Consider the following 22,362-nt stretch of genomic DNA (forward strand, 5'->3'; position numbering starts at 1 on the left):
ACTGATTAAATTATTCCCATACAACCACACAACTGTAAAGTGGAGGCCCCGCACAACCCCACAGGTGTCTGATGAGATCTCTGCTGTGTTTAAGCTACAACAGGAATTAGCTGAGCTCACCGGAGTCCAATAAGAAGATGTCATTTGTCCCGCCCTTAGAGGTTCAACAAGGTTAACAGGAGGTTCAGAGAGATGTCAATCAAACTCGGTCTACAGGAGGGGGTGAAATTATTATAAACCACCTGTATAGATCTAATGTGTGGGGGCTTTTTAATCGGAATAACCCTGGACAGGGTCATAGCTTCCATTAAACACACTGCTCTCGGACATTTTGGGGTTTTATCGAACTGGAGACTAAAGCTGGAAGAGTTAGCCCATCAATCGATTGATCAAGAGAAAAAAATACTATTTTTGATGATTAAACAATCACGAGCTGATTACGAGTTGATGCTTTTCTTTGTCGTGCATTACAGTAAATGAAATGTACTTGGGATTTGGGACTGTTGGTCGAAAAAGACGAGACAATGGAGGGCACAACCTTGAGCTGTGGGAAATAACATTACTTACCGACATTTTAGAGACAAAACAATGAATTAGTGAAACAAGAAACTGATCATTAATTGCAGCCCGACATTCAAAAATTAAAAGTGTACATTTGCTGGGTATTTTATAGGTTGATTCCTGTATTTTTTACACACATTGGAATAATTTAAGACCAAATAATGCATATATAAAGAAGTGAGCGTCCTGGTAGTTGAAGTTAAATAAAATTGATAGAAGATAGAATTGATCAGTTAACTGAATAGATACAATATGAAATCAGTTTATCAAATGGACCTTCTCAAAATGAATTTCTAGAATTAAAATAATATATAAAAATAATGGCTCTATACTCAGTCATACTCCAAAAATAAAATGTCTTACACTAAGAGATTTTAGAGGCTTTGTAATACACAGGAAACATTGTGTGTGTTTGAGAGCAGGAAACATTATGGACTCAAATAGATTTAGCATGGGATTATACGTCACTGCTTTATCGCAATTTCATTCAGCAAAGACTGAAACTATTTTTCATTATGGAAATGGTTTCAGCGAGTCAGTAAATTGTTGTAAATAAAAAAACAAAATCCAAACCCATAAAAAAAAAGATGTTGGTTGGCCCACGTTTTTTTTTTTTTTTTTTTTTTCCTGTGACAAGTTAGAAAATCATGTTGGAAAGGCGTCTTCCCTCCTGAACGCCTGCCAATTTAAATCTCCCTCTCTCTGCGATGCAACTTCCGCTTTCAGCACCATGTACAGCGCCGTCACCCTCATTTTTTCATCGAGAGCTTATACGGCAGCTTGAGGCGGGGAGGTAAACTTTTGGCAATATCAGAGTGAAGGTTTATAGCCGTGTATACGACAGTGTTTGCGCGTCTTTAGCCCAATGTTCATCCCAGTCCGTCGCAGCGATAAATAAGTGCGGCCACACGGAGAGCGAGGGGAGAGGCGCGGAAGATAGAGGCTCCCGATATGAACTGAATATGCACAGAGACGATTCCGTGAAACAGATCTGTCGCTTTCTGCTACGGGGTCGCTGAGGGATAAAGACCAATAATAACATATATTTAAAAAAAAAAATACATACAATAAATAAAAGAGAGAGAAAAGAATCGAGCGACTTCCACAACGCAAGAAGAGAGCCGGGAGCGAGGAAAGGACTGCTGTGCGGGGGGACGCAAAGGGACTCGATCTGCATGTGAGACCGCTGGTCCACACACACCGGAGGCAAGAGATGCAGCCTGCGAGCAAGCTCCTGACTCTGATTCTCCTCATCTTCATGGGCACAGAACTCACCCAAGTAGGTTTTTTTTTTTGTTTTAATTTAAACGCCATTTTCCACCTTCTGTGTGTGTGTGTGTGTGTGTGTATTTTTTTTTGTTGTTGTTGTTAAAAAAAAATAATAAAAAAAAAGATAGAACATAACACGATTAATTGGCTTCCAGATCCGTTCAGAGATTACCGGGTTACCTCGTATAAAGAGCCCCGGTGAATTAGCCCTCTACCCCGCTTAAACAGATTAACGGGTGGGATTACATGATGTGAATACATTGTGCTTGACGGGCGCGGATAGATCCAGAAGAGCCCTGCTCAGTCTCTCCACCACCGGGGCTGTTAAACCGGCCACATACAGAGGGAAACATACCGCGATCTATCAGTTTCCTCATTAGCAGACAAGAGTCAGAATAATCAGCTGCTGGTTTATTGTTCTAGTGCAATGTGTTGCCTGTAGCTTTCTTTTATAAAGGCCATTGTTGTGGCAGAGTATGGGCTGCTGCTCTTCAGGGCTCAACAATCAAATGCAGTGTCTCAGAGAAGGTGTTTTGAGCATGCTCAGTGACCACACTGTGACTTACTGTTGCCTGTGTGTGAGGGGGAAGAGAACATTTAGTCCAGCAATGTAAAGCCACACACAGCTCAGTAGTAAACAAAATCACTGCACAATAAAATGCATCTCTGTGATTCTTCACTGGAACTAGTGATTACTTCCTGCTATCTAAAAAGCCATTTGCAGCAATACATATAATAGTTACTGTTGCATTAAACTGTTGCCTTTGTAGATGCTCACAATCAGTAAAAGGTGTTGGGGGGGGGGGGGGGGGGGGGGGCAAGGGATTAAAATTATTTATTGCAGGGCCCTGCTACCACTGGATTGAAGGATTTGATGATTTAATTGCCCTTGCTTGAACAGAGACTCATATTTCATGGGCTTCACTGTCGTGTGAATCCAATCAATTTGTGGTTGGTAATTGGAGACTAAAAAATCAAATGTGCCACTGAGGTACTATCAATAAAGTAATCTCTACTCCCAGTGTATCCGTGATATACTCTGCTCCAAGTGACAAACTCAATAAAATGTGTTGGGGAAGTAGGCTGCAGCAAACCCTGCTGGCCCTGATAGCCAGATGTGTTAGAACAATATTGATATAATATTGCCCCGACAGAAAATATGCCAGCAATTGATTTCCCCCCGAATTTATGAGAAACGTCAGTTTCGCTGTGAGCGGAAAATTTTTTATTCATAGAGCAACAGCTTGGCTTTGACATTCATGTGGAATTTGATTTGTAAATTGATCGAAGCTGTAAGCTTACACACAGTTATTACTGCTGTTATTTTATCTCCCCTGCACTGAAGCATCAAATGTGTAGCCTGTGATGTGAAGTGGACTTGCAGCACAGCAGCAGAGTGCACAAAAAAATGCTGACACAATCGAACAATGTGGCTATTTGCACTGATTGATGGAAGCCATCCGTCAGAGGGGAGAGGGAAACAGAGCGTGTTACACTTTGGGTTTCAGGCGGCTCGCTGCGTGTCCTGCACGGTGCAGGCCGGGGGCCCGCGTCACGGTGACAGTCTCTCTCTGATGGCCTGAGAGTGTGTGTCATCTGCTTGAAGGTAAGTCGATATTAGTCCACAGCCTGCCTGTCTGCTCCCTTCCAGGAGAACAGAAACACAAGAAACACTGACAGGCCCTTTTTATACTGCCCCTGCTTTAGTAACCTGCAACACATTTCACTGTAGGACGGCCAGGCCTCTCCACATCCCGTCGCTGCTTGAAGACAGATATAAAAAGTGAGAGGTGTATCCAGAGACAGAGAGAGCCTTTTATTGCCAGATTACTCATCAGGAAAAAAAAGCATCCAGGCAGTATGGCCTCAACCTTTTGATGCTGAACAATAATGCCCTCTTAATGACCACATTAACCACCTTGCTTCAGAAGTCTCAAGTTTCAGACAGTGTGGGGCAGCTGCGGCTCTTTTCTTAACATCTGGCCGAGGGAGCAGGGAGACGCCTGATTAGCAGCACACTCTCCCCTTTAATTCTGCCCACATTCATTCACCTCTCTCCCCTCTGCTGAGGGATTTGGCAACTGCCTGGTGTTCACACAGGGAAGAATAGTAAGCAGCCAGAGCGGCATCTGGTCCTCACCTAGTGGCTCCCCCATGGCTACAGGCCCACATCCTAAAGCATCTCTCTGACACCTGACAAAACAGATGGCAGCGGTATAGCTGCCCCTGACACGTTGACACCATGCAACCTACATATCGTCCTACAAACACCCATCATGCAAAGAAAAACCGTGCAACATCTGCTCATGTCAAGGCCTTAGATTTGTGTGCAGTTAAATATTGTGTAGATTTTTACATTTGAAAAAATGTAGATCCAATATTTAAATGCACATGAAACAATTAAATATACTTTGCAAACAGGTCCACAGCTTTGCCGCTCAAAATTAAATTACATGGGTGTCCAGCAAAGAGAACATTTCTGAAACTGAAGGATTTTTAATGTATGAAACTAAGAAAAATCAATCCGGTTTTATGTGAGAAACTGAGATGGAGTTGAGCTGAATTGCAATATGCGTGGTGTGATTGGCAGCTGGGGTTGAAGCTATTTATTATTCAGTATGGCTGGTTGAGCGATGAAGCAAGAGAGGGAGAGAGAGAGAGAGAGAGAGAGAGAGAAAGCGAGCAGAAGTGGAGTAGGTGGAGATATGGTGCCTTTTGTAGTGCACTTGCAGGCTGGGAAAGTAATTTCTTTTTTTTTTGCTACTTTATGAGCATGATCCCAGTGTATATGTTTACAGTCTCAACACCTGTTTGCTATAATGCAATACAGTATAACAGCTCAGCCAGGAATACAACTTTTATCAAGCTTTAATGCTGCATTTTTGATATGTCACTGAATTATATTGTGAGATGTGCCTGCCTGCACCTTTAAATCATAACTTGTGTCTTCATGTTGCACAGTGAAAATAACATCAAAGCCACACCTATACAGCACAACACTGAAAAAAATTACCATATAATTTGATCAACACCTCTCTCTCTTTATGCAGGACTATTATATTAGACTGCATAACTGATTGTTGTGCAGGTGTTGCTTTTATTACGTCTACACATTTGGGATCTTGTAGACAATTATAAATCCCCACTTCTTTTGATCCTTGTGCACGTGTAGTGTAACTCTAATGAAAGAGCATTGTTTTCATGTACAAACCTCCCTATAAATCTCTCTGGTAAATAGGCCGAGCGACTGGCTGGTGACTGAATGACTAATTGATTTGTTCCATGAGTCAATCATCTTTTATTAGCACACCTGTGGCGTCCCTCCTGATGCTGCTGCGTTAAATACAGAGCTCTCAATACAGAGCGGAGGGACCTGAGCTTTTTGAGGGCGTCTCTGTGAATGGGATCCGCAGCAGTGAAGCTTAGAAAACGAAGTGATATCCATTAGGAAAAAGCTGGTGTCTGCTGTACTGAACTGCACCACATTACGCAGGACTAGACCTGGGCTGGACAGCGGTGCACTGACCCCCACTGATTCTTCACAGTAACCTGTGGAACCATCACTTCACTGAGCTCTCACCTCAAAGGCCACAAAGAAGTGGGAGAGATGAAAGAGAGAGAGAGAGAGAGAGAAGGTTGGAGTGGAGAGAAATATGGAGGCGCAGTGAGCTTTAACTTTCCTTCCATTTTTGAGTTAACCAGAAAAATGCATTATGGAGCCGACAGAAATAACTGTGGACACAGAGCCACTCCTGCTATTCTGGGGGCCTCATGTATCATGCAGTACTGCAATTTAGCCCATAGGCTGGAGTATTTGCCTAAAGGCTGATGTGGACCTAGGCTCTGAACAAATGAATTATTTGTCATTTGTGAACATTGACTATTTATCCTGTTGTAATGAACTCTCCAACTGTTTAAAGCGCCACTCTCATCACAAAGATGCACCAGTTAACTAAACTTGGTTGCGCAACTGCAATGATCTGAGCAGCAGCAACTGACTAATGCATAAACTAAATGTCAGTGAATGTGATGAGTATTTTTATTTTTATTTTGAAGGATGTATTTGTTGCCTGTAATCCGCCTCTTCCTTTCAGTATAAAAGACCTCCCTCCCCCCCTCCTTTTTTTTTTTTTTATTCCAGCAACGCCAAAATCAGCTACACGATGGCGCCAGAGTCTCACGGATTAAAAGCTCATCCTCTGTTTTGAGCTGAAGGCTTCCAGCATGCCATCAATAAAACAGCCAACAGTCCTTACATCCCTCTGTCATTGCATTGCGACATTTTTGCAGAAGAGTTTGGTGTGTATTTTGACATGCAGGCCTGACTTGTTTAAGTTTAAATGAATGCTACTGTTACCACGAGGGATCCGAGGGGGATCCCGAGAGCTTCTTCTTCTTTTTGGGGCACCGGAGAGAGAAATGTCACTGTCTGCTATAAATAATAACTCAGCTTCAGTGTCGGCCGACCTCGGCTCATTGTCATTCCCTCTGGGGACCGTCAGTGTCGGCCAGCTTTGGGCGACACAGACGCAATGCCAGATATTACCACGAACGGACCCCAACCTGGCTGACATCATTGCGTCTGGGCGATATAGATAGATCCGTAGTACCTCCTCCTTCTCCTCCTCTCATCCATTCGGAGCAGCCTGTGTGTGTAGTCAGTGGCACTTAATCACAGAGCGCACCGAGGCAGGAGGCGGACCGTCGGGCGTGAACGAAATAGTAACGGTGAACCGGAGGAGCAGCAGTGTGCGGGACAACGCGGACAGAGGAGCTATCCAGAGGACGTTTCCCCCTCCAAGAGCTGCTCTGGGTGTTATCCGCTCCCTTTCTGTATCCTCCACTGGAGCAAGTGTTGCAGCTCTATCCCTTCGTCCCTTTTCCTCCACTTTCGGTCGTCTTTCGCCGCGTCCGACTCGTTCGCCGCCAGGACTTCACTGGAGATGTCCAAAAAAAGACCCGCCGAGCCGGAGTCCCGGGTGAAACAGCAAGCTGCTCTGGGCACCATGACTCGCCTCCCTTGTTTCTCGCTGGAGTCTGTAGAATGAAGACGGCTTGAATAAAGTCCAAGCAGAGCGCAAAGATGTCGGTGCCTTTGCTGAAGATCGGCGTCGTGCTCAGCACCATGGCGATGATCACCAACTGGATGTCGCAGACCCTCCCCTCTCTGGTGGGGCTCAATACTACCAAGCTCACGGCGGCACAGGGAGGCTATCCAGACCGGAGCACAGGAGTAAGTGCACTTAGTTTTGCATATTTCCTGCGGCTGGTTGGCGTTTTTCTTTCTTTTTCCCCCTTTTTTTTCTGAATGAATGGCGACTGTTGCAACCTAATTAGCTCCAATCCAAAAATAGGCAGCATGAGATTTTGAGTGCGTTTGATTCATACTTAAGAGGAGAAATTCTGTCAGCGTGATGCGCTCTTGCAGGGCGCATGTAAAAGTAAAAAAAAAAAAAGAAAAAAGAAACACTTGGAGAGGAATCATAGAAATCTTAGTCCTGCGTTTTGATGTGGCTCCAGCTGCCACTGGGCTGCTGGCTCCTGTCGGTCCCTGCACTAAGTGGAAAGTTATCTCCTGGTTATTATTTCTGGCACCGATATAAATAAGACATCCAGTTTATAACGGGTTGATGTGACAAATTTCAAAGCAGTGTTATTTTTACTCCCATGAAGCAGCGGGAGTCCTCAGTATTCCTTCTTTTCTTTTTTTTTTTTTCTTTTTTTCCCCCGTGTGTGTGTGAATGGGAGCGCGTCAGAGACAAGCTTCACTTACAGAGTCAAAGATGAAGCGTTCCTTTGTTCCTCTGTCTCCCGGCTCCGGCTGGATCCTGGGCTCAGGTCTGCGCCTGGGTAACGTTATGAGCGCTCCGTCAGGTGGAGGTTAAATGTAGAACAATGGATGCTGAAGGCGAGTAAATAAATAAATATGTAGTAATGGAAGAGGATGCAGTGCAGGGACTCCTGATTTATTATGTTTCATTGAGTAATGCATTTTTTTTTTTTTTTCCCCTGAAGTAGATTTAATTTCGTCATTTTTGTGAGTGAGCAGTGTGACAGCACCGAGCCTGTGTTTCAGATACACACTGAGGATTGAAGGCAGCTGCCTGATAGTGGTTTTCTTTGTCTTGTCAGCACATCCTCTGGTAGAAACTGTGCAGCTTGACTAACAGCCGCTCCGATTGCTCCTTTTTGGATTGTGTGAAGTCAAGTCCTTCTCGCTAATTGAATCAATCAGCAGGTCTGTCCACTGATCATTTTATTGCTGATGCCTGATGAATGTCTTTGTCAAAGTCATTTAGTCTTATCCAATCAGCAGGTTAGAAACTGGAGTTGTTTCTCAGGGGGAAAAGAAGCACAGAAAGAAGAAGAAGAAGAAGAAGAAAAAAAAAAACACCCTATCTTCCTGACGTCAGACATTTCACACTTTACTCTCAGGAGCTTTCACACACACCCAACCCATCTGGATAATGGGAGTAGCTTCAGCGTGTACATGTGATTGGCTGCATCTTCCCTTTGTGTGGCTTTAAAATATACAGTGTGATGGTGCAGACCGGGTGGAGCCTGGCGGTTTGTGTTGTCCACATGGCGATGAGTGCAATACAGCTGTAGCATGAAGCAGGCACCGCACACACAAAGCGGGAAAAGCAGTGAAGACTCGAGTCTTACTGCCTTTAAATATCTCATAAACAAATATAAGAATGTGTCAACCTTTCATCTTTGTCTGAGCTGTTTTTCTTCACCATTCAACTCCTCTTTTTTTCCCCCCTCTTCCTATCCACTCCTCTGTCCTCAGGTGTTGCCAGCAAACCCAGAGGAGTCGTGGCAGGTGTACAGTTCAGCCCAGGATAGCGAGGGAAGGTGTGTCTGCACTGTGGTGGCGCCCCAGCAGTCAATGTGTTCACGGGATGCCCGCACCAAACAACTGAGGCAGCTGTTAGAGAAGGTAATTACCCGCTTAACTCCTCTGCAACACACAGCCCCGGAAATCAAAGTCGTACAACGCCCAGAGTGGCCACCTTTACTCCTTTTTATCCTCCTCACACACCAAAGACAAAGCCGCGTGCACGCCGACATACAGACTAACTCGTGTTTGCGTCTCTCAGTCACCGTCGGACAAGAATGGGAATCATGCTCTAATGAGCTCCCTGGAAACCCAACAGGCATCATGGGAGGCAGCTATACACTCAGTCCGTGACTTTCTATTGTACTGCACAGATCCAAAGCAACGCATCTAATGATGCAACCCAGCTCAACACCCAGAGACGGGAAGCTGGGACTACCCCATCAACACAAAAGGAATATTTAAACACATTTATGAAAAAAACCCTTTTCATTTAAGGATGGAGATTATTATTAATGCAGACTGAAAAATACAGACATAAACAGGTCTATCCTGAATAATCAGAAGAAGAGCCAAGTTTATGGAGTTTCTGAAACCAAATGTCTTACCAGTATGCATGTTACACTTGCACCATGTGTGTGAGGCCCCTGACTAGCTGACAGATGGATGCCAAGCCAAAAGCAACATATTGAAAGTCTGTTGCATTTTCTCTGCATCTCGTGCTTATTTCTCCAATGACAGCGAGAGACACGGAAATTTAATTAATTACTCTGACCCAATGTCCAGGTCCAGAACATGACCCAGTCCATCCAGGTGCTGGACCAGCGGACCCAGAGGGATCTGCAGTATGTGGAAAAGATGGAGGTCCAGCTCCGCGGTCTGGAAACGAAGTTCAGGCAGGTGGAGGAGAACCACAAGCAGAACATCGCCAAGCAATACAAGGTACGGAGCCACATCTCGAGCCATTGACCTGCCATCCTCTCCAAAAATATTCATAGCTGCTCTGTAGCCCATTACACACAGCCTTACTCATTTTGTGTTTGTGCTCCCACTGTGGAGCCGGCTCAGACTTACCTAAACTACCATACCGCATACCAAGAAATCCATAATGCATAAGTAAAGAGGGTAAATGATTGGATTTATAAACTCAGCTGCAAGAATTTGTATTATTATTCCACACTACCTCGCTTTTTAAAACCATCTGATGGAATCCTAAATGGACTGTCAAATAAGGAGATTTGATGGAGAAGCGGTGTACACAGTTATGGTGTGACCTTGTACAGTAGCTGCGTTTTCATTGCAGTTTTTGCACAAAATAGAAGCAATTTATATTTTTTGGAAAAGTGATTTTATACGAATGAAACTGGGTTTTTTCCTCTCATGAGATGATTCCAGTTTAAACATAGCAGCGGATTTTCCAGCATCTGCAAAGTGTTGGCGTGGTGATTTCGATTGCAATCACTGCAATAGCCGTTGTAGTATTTAATGGGATGCGACGAGGGCATCCGGGACTACGTAGTGTCGGAAAGGCACGTCTCTTGTATCCGGCAGCGGCCACGTATCAGGGAGTTTTTGGGAGAGATAATAGTGTTTTGGGATGTCATGTGACTACTCATGTCATGTGACTTAAATGCAGGAAAAGTGTTTCTGTTTGTGAAACATTGCTTTGTCGACTAGTCATATACTTTGTTTTAGCATACACTAAATCCTCAGAGCTTTACTGTCCAATTCAAATAAAGTAATTTTGAATCAATCTTATGCAAGTAGGACAGGGTATTGAATGAAATTTAAAAATGTTCTCAATCAATTACCTATAATAGTTTTTTAAATCCCAGGGTTATGTCACCAAATCACTTGTTTTGCTTGAAAAATACTTCAAAATTAGAAATATTCATTTTACTTTTGCAATTTCCATAATTAAGAAGCTGGAACCAATCATTTTTTTGGCATTCTTGCTCAGAAAAGTACTTCCTATTAAACATTTCTCAAATAGTTGACTTTTCTTTTGCTGTTAATCAACTAATCAATTAATCATTTCAGCTCTGCCTTTAAGAAAAGTTAGTTTAAGGTTCGCCAAAGTAAAACTGTCAAAGTTTTCACTTTAATTAGTAACTATTTCATCAAAGAAAAAGTGGATGATTATGATTATGGATTTCATTTAACTACTGCAGAGTTTTTGTACTCAGTGCTACGATGGTAACAAAACAGTGCTGAAGTTCAATACCCAGACCTGTGTGCATTGTATTCTTACCACTCTGAGCCTAAAGCATCTTCAGCGTTCGTGTCATTTTACCTGCACCGATACATCTGTGTGTTGTGATCCTGTCATCTGTGCATGCTCAACAACCTCATGACACCACATTCAGTGCACGTGTGCAATACTCTGTAACCTGTCTTAAGTGCATATACTAAGTGTGCGTGCGTTTGTTTGTTTGTTTGTTTGTGTGTCTGTTAGATAGGTTAGCAAGCTCTAGCCCCTGTCAACAGTTTGTCGTCTTCTTGCTTGCAGGGCTAACTTTAAGACATGTAAAGAGAGCCACAGGGAAGAAGAGGCAGGTCAAATCCAGATTCCCCTGAGCTGGGCCACAGTACTGAGAGCATTTGGGCGTCAAACAGTTAATTTATCTTTAGCACCATTAAGACTAAGAAACCCTACCCCTCTCCCAAACCAACCCACCACTGATCTCTTCCTGCATGTTACTGCTGTTAAAGTTTTTCATCTAAAAGCTTTTTTAAAAAGTAAATACATTTATTATTATTATTACTACTACTATTATTATTCTTATTATCATTATTCTTATTATTATCATTATTATTCTTATTCTTATTATTCTTATTATTATCAATTGCTGTTATTCATTTTATTTTCCTTGGCTTTTGTCTATGCATATTTGGTTACTCAACAAATCTATACGTAAAACTATAGACGTAAAATTCGAGACACTTTGTTGTGTGTGACATGTAAAAGCATGTAACCCTTAATACGATGTTGCATTTTAAACGATGATGACCAATAAAGAGCTTTCCCAATTGTTGTCGGTGTACCGAGGGCTTGCTTTTTAACGGCTGGTCACTGCCGGGGCGGAGCCACCTGCTCTGCTCGTCCAGCGGGTGGAGAATATTCTCCGGGGTTTGTTTGCTCAGACACACACCTGCACAGACAAAACACAGCTGTTCACAAGACACAAACACCAAACAAGGACACAAACAGGGGGTCTTCATGTCAGTGAAGAGGCAGGATAGAGTCAGAGTAGCCAGGTCAGACAGGTGGTTTTTTTTTTCCCCTCCTTTTCTTTTTTCTTTTATGGACAGCGGGACTCCTTTTTGTCACGCATGACACTCAACCGAGCTTATTCTAATCCTTTCAGGCCATAAAAGCGAAAATGGAGGAGCTTAGACCGTTGATACCAGTGTTGGAGGAGTACAAAGCCGATGCCAAATTGGTATTGCAGTTTAAGGAGGAGGTCCAGAATCTGACGTCAGTTCTAAGCGAACTTCAGGAGGAGATGGGGGCCTATGACTACGAGGAGCTGCACAACAGAGTGTCAAATCTTGAGGAGAGACTCCGAGCATGCATGCAAAAATTAGGTAGGCACAGAAAGTTGTTGGCACACACTGTGTTTCAGACACATGCATGCACAAACACCCCCACTGACATACAGTATGTTGTGACTGGCCAGAAAGAGATGCTCAGGCATATTCACATGGTGCAGAAACACGATGTGTGTCTGCAGTGATCTTCCACTCACACGCACATTACACAGGCTTATATCATACTGCCATTAGCACTGTTTCATACCTGCCTGCCCACTAAGGGACTTTGCTACTGGTTTCCTCTTAACACTGTCAAGGTAAACCGATAATGAAGTCCAGTAACGGGCTACGCATGTACTCACAGAACTGGAGTTACATTCTGATAACTTCTGTATCTTCTGCATCTTTCCTCCTGCCAAGAAACAAGAAAAAAAGTGCTGAAGCCACTGGCCATTTGACAGGAAATCGATCAGCACCAATTCTATAATGGATTAAATGGTTCAAACTAGGGCTGCACAATATGCAAAAAAAACATTATATTGGGAATATTTTGGCAGATTTTTGCATTTTCACTGCAAAAAAATTGAAAATTTTCCCTGAAGAATATGATTTTTAGGCCGGGGCGTCTCTGCAGCACCACAGTGCTTACGGTGCTAACAATACACAGCAATGTTGTGACACATTTGACCTTTTGTCAAAAAAAAAATGCAGCTCCTGATTTTGATATTGCACTTGGCCATATTGTGATTCCAGTGATATATCCATTACTTGTGCAGCCCTAGTTCCAAGCCTTTTGTCTATCAAAAAGCCAAACTCTTGGGTTGTAACCCCTCAAATTTGAGCCTGTGCTTACATCAATTCCATAAGAGACGTATTTACATCATTGCAAATTGAAAACCTTTTGGGTTTTCCACCATTGATCAGACAAAACATACCATTCGAAAATCCTGCCTCAGGCTCTTGTAAATACTTAAGCTTTCTAACCATTTATAGAGTAAGTAATGAATAAAAACATAAATCGATAATGAATGTAAAGTCCCAAAAGGTTTCACCTGTTTTAACTTTGCATTTGTTTGGGCATAGCAGATGCAGATTTCTGCATGAATCCCACAAAACTGGCTTCCTGTTAGGAAACTGATGGGATATGAAAATTCATGATGAGAGCATGTGGAGATTCACACAGCTACACACACTGGCGGACGCAGAGGAAGAGAGCTACCGACTCAGCTTACACGTTCCCATCACAGTCTTATCTTTGCTTTTAGCCCCTGTCTCAGTCCCTTCACACCCCTGTCAGGGCCCACAGTGCTAATAGATGCACACCCACACCACAGTGACTAAGATATATCGCAACAGCAGAGACACTTACACGCCGCACATCACAGGTATATTGCGTCCCCCGTTCCAAATTATTCACTGTGCAAGACGACAGAAAGAAATTGGGAAAAGCTTTTGGTTACAATCCCTGCTGTTCTTTTTTTTTGGAGCACTAGTGGAGACACAGTGATTGTATTTAAATTGAATATGAGTACAAAAAAGCAGATTCCTTATCTCGGCTCCCCAGTTAATCCATTCTTTTTCTTTATCTGTGCATACACTAGTATTTTCTCACTGGCTACCTCTCACTACCTCCATGGAGCTGGAGTCCTGTCCATGTTTTCACTCTCAGTTCAATGCACATGCCTCTGCTCACATCTGTGGTCAGACTGCCTAAGATATTAGAGCAGGGAACTGTGGGAGTCACTCCAGTGTGTGTGTGTGTGTGTGTGTGTGTGTGTTTGTGTGTGTGTGCGTGCGAGAGAGATCAGACAAGATAAAGGCGAGGTCACCCAGTAAGGGACCGGCTCAGGCAGAACAGAGGGTGGCTATTCCTTTCATCTTCAGACGACTGCAGAGGCACTCATGCATAGTGCGCACAAATACACTCCGGCACACTCCCGTTATTGAGATTAAACTCGCGAAGGTCACTAGTCATATTAGCATCGGGCGGGAACAACAACAGGAAAAAATCTAGAAAGATAGAGAGGGAGTGAGGAATTTAAGTGCTGAATAATAGATAGGGCGACGGGGAGAAACTGAGAGAAGGTGCTGAGGGGAAGGAGAGAGGGTGATAAAGTGAAGGCGAGGTGGAAAAGTGAGGGAGCTACCAGGGTCCCCGCAGAGCTGTCCTTCAAGCTGCTTTGTGCCGGAGAGACTAACAGCCCGGCGGCTGCTGGGACACAATGGCCATCGATCAAGAGGACATGCCAGCTTGCTGGGCAATAATCAAATAAATAAATCACCCGGAGTCGCGGCCCAGCGATGTGGAGGCACCCAGAGCTTTAGGCAAATCTGGGCCCTTCACAACAAAATACTGATGAATGGAGCAAGAAGGTCATAACTGTACACAAAGCCCTCTGCTACCTGCCATTGCTCTCACCTGCAATTTCCTCTGTAGAGAATAAAATCACAGGCACGATAATATAGTGGGGTTCACATTTCTCTCATTTCAATCTCTCTCTCTCTCTCTCTCTCTCTTAAATGTTCCTTTCCCTTGTTTTTAGTAAATAATGATTATTTTATCACAACCTGGATGTTATTTTGTAGTAAAATAACATCCATCAATCACAGTCATCAAGTTAAAGATCTGGGAACATAGAGACATTTAAAAAAAAAAAAAAAAAAAAAAAAAAAAAAAAAAAAGTAATAAATCAGACTGGGTAAGAAACAGAAGCATTATAAGGTTATAAAGCACCTGAAAACTGTCGGATCTGAAGTATTACATTCAACATTCATGACTAATTAAGACAATAATTAGTTAAAAAAACATATTCAGGTATTATTTTCATTCATTTATGAAGAGTTTAATGCTCAAAACTCAGTGAATCATCGGCACTATAGTGGGTGTGGTTTGATCAGATATGATTGACAGTGACCCAGCAACCCTCCCACCTGTCACTGGTCTGATTCAAATCCTTTTAAATCCTGAATGGCGCAAAGAAATATGTGACATCATCAGTTTACAACCGAGCCCCGCCCACTTCGAAGAGCTCGGAGGAAAACAGATCCAGAAGTCTCTCATGTGCAACAACCCAAAACTGTTTCCAACTTTGGCAGAAAATGTCGTGTTCATGTCGGAGCCCGTCACTCACTGAGTGACTAAGTAAGTTTTCAGGGGCCTTTAGACTAAGCTGCGAGTTGTGGGAAACTAATTTGGAAAAAAAAGATGAAGAAGGCAAACGGTCAAATGATTACACAAAGTGCCAGATCAACTTCCTGATTCAACTTTGACCTGTCATACTTGCCGTAGTTGTGCACACACAGTTTTTTCTGTGCTGTCGACTCAAGCTGAAACAATCTGATCAATCAATCAACAGAAAATCAATTGAATAATTGTTTTTTAAGCAAAAATTACAAACGTTTGCTGATTCTAACTTCTCAAATGTGAGAATTTAATTTTTTCTTTGACACACATAAGAGTAAACTGAATATCTTTGGGTGATGGATGTTGGTCTAAACAAGACATTTGGAGACATCAGCTTGGACAGTGGGAAATAATTACATTTTATAGACAAGACAACAAACTGAGAAAATAATTGATAGACTGAAAAATGAAATTGAAATTGAAAGAATAAGGACAGTCCTACTATTGGGTGACATTTCGGGCGTGTTTTTATCTCCAAATGGATGTGGATTACAAGCCGATTGCCCGTCAACCATCAACATAGTTGCAGCCTTTCCTGATCTCACTTCGGTGAGCACAGTGTTATCAGTCCTGATAAAAAAATCACAGTCAGACCTCCAAAATAAAACCCATGTTTGTTCCTCATCCACAGCAAATCTGTATCTAAATCCTCACATTTCATAGTAAAGGTTGATGTGTTTTTGCCAGTTCCCATTAGGGTTTTCCATTTGCTCTGCCCTCTGCTTCGGGCACCAGGCAAATTCAGGCCAAATGGAGATTAGACCCTGTGTGTGGATCTCCTGAATGCAGATCCACCCCCACGCCCCCCCAGCAATAGTAGTTGTCATCTAAAGATAGAGGCATGATTAGAGAAAAGAAATAAATAAATCAATGGCCAGTGTATTACTGCGGCCTCTAATCCCACCGAGGGTTATGTAAGGGACTCAACCTCCACTAGAAATAGTAGACGCTGCTCATGTGGCCATGTGTTTGTCTCTCAGCCGCCGCTGAGGTGTGATGCCCACACATACTCACAGGCACGACATGTCGCGCACAGAGGCAGACAAACGCTCCAGCATGTATACAAAAGCACAAGTTTCATTGCTAGTTTCCCGTCTCGTCTTCCACCTACACAGAGGAAACAAAAAACCTAATCTGGGATTTCATGACTATAAAGTAAAATGACATTTCACAACAATGGAAAGCAAGAGGGGAGGATGGGGGGTGAAGAGAAAGAGGGAAGAAGAGTGTTACAGTGAAGGGGTTAATGGATGCAGCGCTTCACAGAGATAAATGCTAATGAAACCCCTAAAATGAGCCGTCGTCACAGTCTCACTCTTGAATTAGCATATCAAAACGATTCATTACATTCATAGGAAAAAAAATTAGCTCATCAGAATCATCTAATTGACCTTTTGTCTCACAGAAATATCCTCTGAAAAATGGCCCACGTCCAAATGACTGGGATGTGCTGCAGTGTCGAGAAGTGTTGTTGTTTGGTGAAATCGTGTCTCTCGTTTTCTGTGTGTGTGCTCATCAGGAAAGAAGAGAAAAAAAAAGGAGGACATTAGTGTGACCAGCTCTCAGTCACGAGGGGCACAGAACCCAGTGTTAGTTTTGTCAAATTCACATCAAACACCTCAGTCAACACTAATTAGCACTACAGCAGCTTTCAAGCAACACACAGAAGCAGAATACACACACACGCACACACACACACACAGCTGCCCCCTTTTCCCTTCCCTCTCACTTCCTCACACATGGAGTAAAACAGCCATTAGCATGTGTGTACTGAATAATAAACACCTCCTGTACAGTACGTGCAGAGAGAAAAAGGCAGAGGCATGGCAACAAGCCGGACATCCAGTGTGCCCTCATGCTTCAGGCGCTCTCGTTTGGATTTAATGTAAATGAAAGTGAAACTCCTTGTAATAGATTGTGAATCAGTCTAAATACCCAGGCGGGTGCTGCTCTAGATGTTCCCATTTCACTTCTTTCTCTGCAGCGTGCGGGAAACTGACGGGCATCAGTGATCCCATCACCATCAAGACGTCCGGATCCAGGTTCGGCTCCTGGATGACTGACCCTCTGGCACCCGAGGGAGATACACGGGTATGTTCGGCCGCACACATTACACACACAGTACGGGTGGGAATCACCTCCTGATGAGATGTTGAATTAAGTCCGAGGTACGGCTGAGTAACGAACCTCTGTGGGCACCAAAAGATTAGGATTTTATTCAGACAAAGTTCATGTGTGGCTGTTTTGACATTATTTTAACATTTGAGATTTCGTTTCTTTTGTTAAATGAAAAACATGCTAATTATTCTCTATTGCTACCAGAGTTAGCACTTGTACTGGAAAAAAAAAACAATACCCAGAAATACCCAGTTCCACGTTTTGGGAAAAATGAATTTTTTCACTTTTGAGAAATAGATGAGAGAAACATGAAGCTGCAGCCAGTTAGCTTAGATTAGTTTAGCCTTACTCTTTTAAAGGTTAAAACATCTTCTCAACAGCACCTCTAAAGGTCACTGATTAACATGTTATGTCTCGTTTGTTTAATCTGTACAAACCTAACCATAAATTGTGGTTTCATTGGGGGGGGGGCACAAATAATCTGGGTACATAACCACTCATAAAACCTTAATTAGTGAGCGCTGGAGGTGCGGTTAGGTGGGCTTTGTTATTGTGGGACAGAGCCAGGCTAGCTGTGCCCCAGCTAACCGGCTGCTGGCTGCAGCTGTTTTGATGGATACAGATGAGAGTGGTATCGATCGGGTAGTTGGTATCCGATAAAGCAAATAAGCATTTTTCAGAATGTCAGACTATTTCTTTAAGATGCCCATTCGCCCTGTTTATGGTGATTGTTTAGGTCCATCTTGTAATCTGACCCGGCTGCTGGAGGCAGGACACGAGAGGAGTGAATGTGTTTCTTCAGCCCAGCACTTTCTCTGTGTGTGTGTGTGTGTGTGTGTGTTTTGTACATTCTGATAATAATTAAAACCAGAGTCATTACATCCCATTATGATGGTGGTATAAATGTTAAACGATTCCGCAATCCACGCAAACACATAGGAAATTAACATACCGATATTTGACCTGCACAAACTGGGGTAGAAAAAACAAAAACAGTCTCACTGGCTGTGAACCTTGAATGCTGATGCACCTCTCCCCCCTTTTAAGTACCTGAATATCTGCAACACAAATAATCGCCCTGACGTGAAAGTTAATGATGACCTTCACCTATGATCAAGGTCATCGCTCAGTGAGAAATGTAAAAGTCTGTGTTAAATGGTCATGTGATTGCCACCTCGCCGATTGCAGCTTCTGCTGTCCGCTCAATAAATGGGTCCGCTTGCATCACAGAGACACATTAAAAGGAAATGCCAGGGATAAATCTATATGGTTTTAACGGGAAGCTGCCCAGCGGACGAGGGAGGGAGGGAGGGACGGAGCTGGAGCTGGAAATAAAGAAAGTTTATTTGTCTGCTGAGCATGAACACGCTCTTTGTGCACACGCTTTATGAGACACTTTAATAAGAGACAGAACTCTCAATGTCACATGGGAGGAAAAAGGATAAAAACTTGAGGAGAACCAGCAGCATGCAGTGCAGGATCTGTGTAAATTTGCAGTTCGCTTCCTGAAGGCTAATTGTCATGACAACACAGGCTGTTTAAAAGTGTATATTTTAAAAAATTCACAGCAGCAAGGCCGAAGAGTACTGCTGACTAAGATTAAATTTAGCATACAGTGAAGACAACTTTTTTTTTTGTAGAAACTAATACATTTTGAACAGAACACATGAAAGATGTGCTGCGTTATCAAAGAGCAGAAAAGGAAGAATGAGTCTAATTGATGGGAGAAGACAGGCCTGCTTCCCTTCTTTTCATCTCCTGCTTTCCTCACCTTGGCTTTTTTTTTTTTTCTGGGCCCGTGGAGACCCGCTTCCTTTATGTGAACTGTTTTTTAAGTCAATCACAGGAGCATGTGGAAGCAGGTAGGGGAAGGGCTTCAGGTGTCTCAGTCCCACTGAGACCGAGGAAGTGTTTGAGCCTCCAGCGGCTCCGGGATGAGAGCTCTCTGCCCACCACCACAGGGGCCAACAGGAAGCTGGGTCGAAGCAGCTGAGACGAGCTTTTTATCTGGAATGATGGGCATTATCCCTGCGGGGCCCGGCTCATGCCACCCTACGGCTGTCATCCTCACTGTTTGTATTCAGAAGCTGCCAGATCTCAGCTTCGTCTGCTCCTTTAGGAAGTCTCAACGCTAACTAAATTGGGATTCTTGTTGACGTTGTGATTTGATTTATTCTGTGAGTGATCGGCATACAAGATTCTGATATTCACAGAGGCACGCTGACAGATGATGATGATCCCGTCTCTGGCTGTGAAACACTGCTGTGTGTGATCCTGCTCTGATTCCTTCTTTCTTCTTGTTTAGGTCTGGTACATGGACGGTTACCACAACAACCGTTTCGTGCGGGAGTACAAGTCGATGCAGGACTTCATGACGTCAGACAACTTCACGTCCCACCGCCTGCCCCACCCGTGGTCAGGAACAGGACAGGTGGTCTACAACGGCTCCATCTACTTCAACAAGTTCCAGAGCCACGTCATCATCAAGTTCGACTTCCGCACCTCCTCCATCAGCAAGTCCCGGCAGCTCGACTACGCCGGCTTCAACAACGCGTATCATTACGCCTGGGGCGGCCACTCTGACATTGACCTAATGGTGGACGAGGGAGGCCTGTGGGCTGTGTACGCCACCAACCAGAACGCCGGCAACATTGTCATCAGCAAGCTCAACCCCAACACGCTGCAGATCATCAAGAGCTGGACCACCAACCACCCCAAACGGAGCGCGGGCGAGTCTTTTATGATCTGCGGCACGCTCTACGTCACCAACGGCTACTCAGGAGGCACCAAGGTCTACTACGCCTACTCCACCAACTCCTCTACCTACGAGTACATCGACATTGCCTTCCAGAATAAGTACTCACATATCTCCATGCTGGACTACAACCCGCGTGACCGCGCCCTCTATGCTTGGAACAATGGCCACCAGGTGCTCTACAACGTCACACTGTTCCATGTTATCCGCTCAGAAGAACTGTAACTGTGGAAAATGGATTACATACATAAATACATATTGTCTGTGTAGAGATCTCCCCATATACAAGAATATATCTGCGAAAGAAAAAGACTCAATGGCAAGACCATTCTATTTATAATATCAAATAACTTTTACTGAGAGACTGAATCAACAGTGAATGCAAAGTGGATTGAATGTGCATATACATGACACTGAAAAAAAAAATCTAACATTGAAGGGTTTCATTCCAAAATGTGATATATTTGTTATAGAAAAAATTATCAGTTGATATCACAAAATCACTGTACTGAACCATCTTGTAAATAAAAGACTTAATATGAATTCTAACTTTAAAAAGTGACTCATAGTAAACTTTATTTTAATAGCTGCCATCATTTTGTTAGAGGTATTTTATTTTGGAATGAAACTCTTTGTTTGCCGCATAGAAAATGATTGTAAAAGTAGACTATATATCAGATGTAAAAGAATAAGAACAGATGCCAAAAAAATGAACATCACGCCTTTTCTTTTTTAATATAATGGAATATCACCCTAAACTCATTCCCGTGGCTCCGGTTCTTCTGCAGAAATCCTCCCAGCTGAACTTTTCTTTTGGTCAATGAGGAGAGAGGTGTGTGTGTGTGTGTGGGGGGGGGGTCCTAAGACAAAGACTGTTGGTAATAAAAAACTGTTGGATCCCCCCAGGTCCCATGGACAAGGCAGAAAAGTGGGAGGTCAGTCTAGTCAGAAGACGTGATAGCCTGATGGGTGCAGTCTGTCATATCATTTTTATCAAGTACAGTAGCAAATCAAAAGTCTGTAGAGTAACAGCAAACAACAATAACAACATCCACTAAAAGACCTGAAGGCACTGACTGTTGGCAGCGCTGTCGTTTGAGATGATTTTCCTGTGTTAGTGACTTTGTGTGAAAAAGGCTTTCTTTTGCATGAGTGTTTTCTATCACTCCGGTATGCTCCTTTGAATGTCTTTTGCTGTATGGTACTATAAAAAAAAAAAAAAGAATGGTGGGGTGGGAGGGGGAACAAGGTACAACACCTTGGGGATTTGAGGTTTTTGCAAAGATATTTCTTTCTTTTTTTTTTCTCCAGCTTCTTTCTATTCGGTTCCTGTTTTGTTTATTTCTATTTCTTTGCAATCATTTTTTTTTTCAAATGTTCTTGTATCACTGTAACTGTTGGCACCGGTTTGGCCTCTCTGTATTTGTTTATTTGGACTGTGTGGGAGGAATCTATCTCTCACATCTAACTCACATCTCTCTGAAGAAAAAAAACAAAAAAAAACAAAACAAACAGAATGTATCAAGTCTTGTATCCTGGGAACCTGGTCCTCATATCTTAAATTCACATCATGCGCCTGTAGTAGGGAGAGGTTGTTTTCTTTTTTTCTTTTTCTTTTTTTAGAGGATTATCCTGTCTCATGTCATGTATCCCCCCACTGCTAGTGAAGGATAATGCTGTTTAAATGTATACCCTTGCCGAGGACAAAAGCTTTCCACTCTTTTTGCGCTTTGCTGGACATGTGTTGTATCTGAGATGAGATAGTTAATGATTCGTGTCAATAAAAACAGAGAAATCTGACGCACGGATTGTTGCCTTAAAAAAAAGCCACAAGCTGCCATGTGACAGCACACTTAGTGCACGGCCGTTCATATGGAGATCACTGTTAACATCACAGCTAATGCTCTTATTTCCTGCCCTTTGGGCCACCCTTTAACATTATAGAGAGTGGTCACTCGGTTCTATTGTTGAGTTGTCGGGAAAGATGACGCTTTTACAGACTCAGAATCTTACTCAGTTCAATGCACTCAAGGGTTTTTGCTGTTACAGCCTTAGTTGATCTGGTATGACCAGCGTCTGGTGGTGCTGTGCAGTCAGTTC

General features: G+C 43.1%; 1 protein-coding gene across 2 annotated transcripts; it reads left to right on the forward strand.

Annotated features, from left to right (window-relative positions):
• The first annotated feature begins 1,266 nt into the window (after window positions 1-1,266).
• Window positions 1,267-22,062, forward strand: olfm1b (olfactomedin 1b). 2 transcript variants are annotated; one of them, XM_023422289.2, is made up of 6 exons: window positions 1,267-1,840; window positions 8,624-8,773; window positions 9,458-9,613; window positions 12,040-12,259; window positions 17,374-17,480; window positions 19,813-22,062. In XM_023422289.2, exons 1-6 carry the CDS (start codon window positions 1,775-1,777, stop codon window positions 20,485-20,487), a joined length of 1,374 nt encoding a protein of 457 aa, XP_023278057.1. In that variant the 5' UTR covers window positions 1,267-1,774; the 3' UTR covers window positions 20,488-22,062. The 2 variants fall into 2 exon arrangements, with proteins under 2 accessions (XP_023278057.1, XP_023278056.1); XM_023422288.2 differs by lacking the exon at window positions 1,267-1,840 and adding an exon at window positions 6,217-7,063.
• The last annotated feature ends 300 nt before the right edge of the window (window positions 22,063-22,362 follow it).

Source organism: Seriola lalandi, unplaced genomic scaffold (genome assembly GCF_002814215.2).
Source record: "Seriola lalandi dorsalis isolate HSWRI2012SDOR001 ecotype SW California unplaced genomic scaffold, Sedor1 jcf7180002054680, whole genome shotgun sequence".
Taxonomy (NCBI): Eukaryota; Metazoa; Chordata; class Actinopteri; order Carangiformes; family Carangidae; genus Seriola; species Seriola lalandi.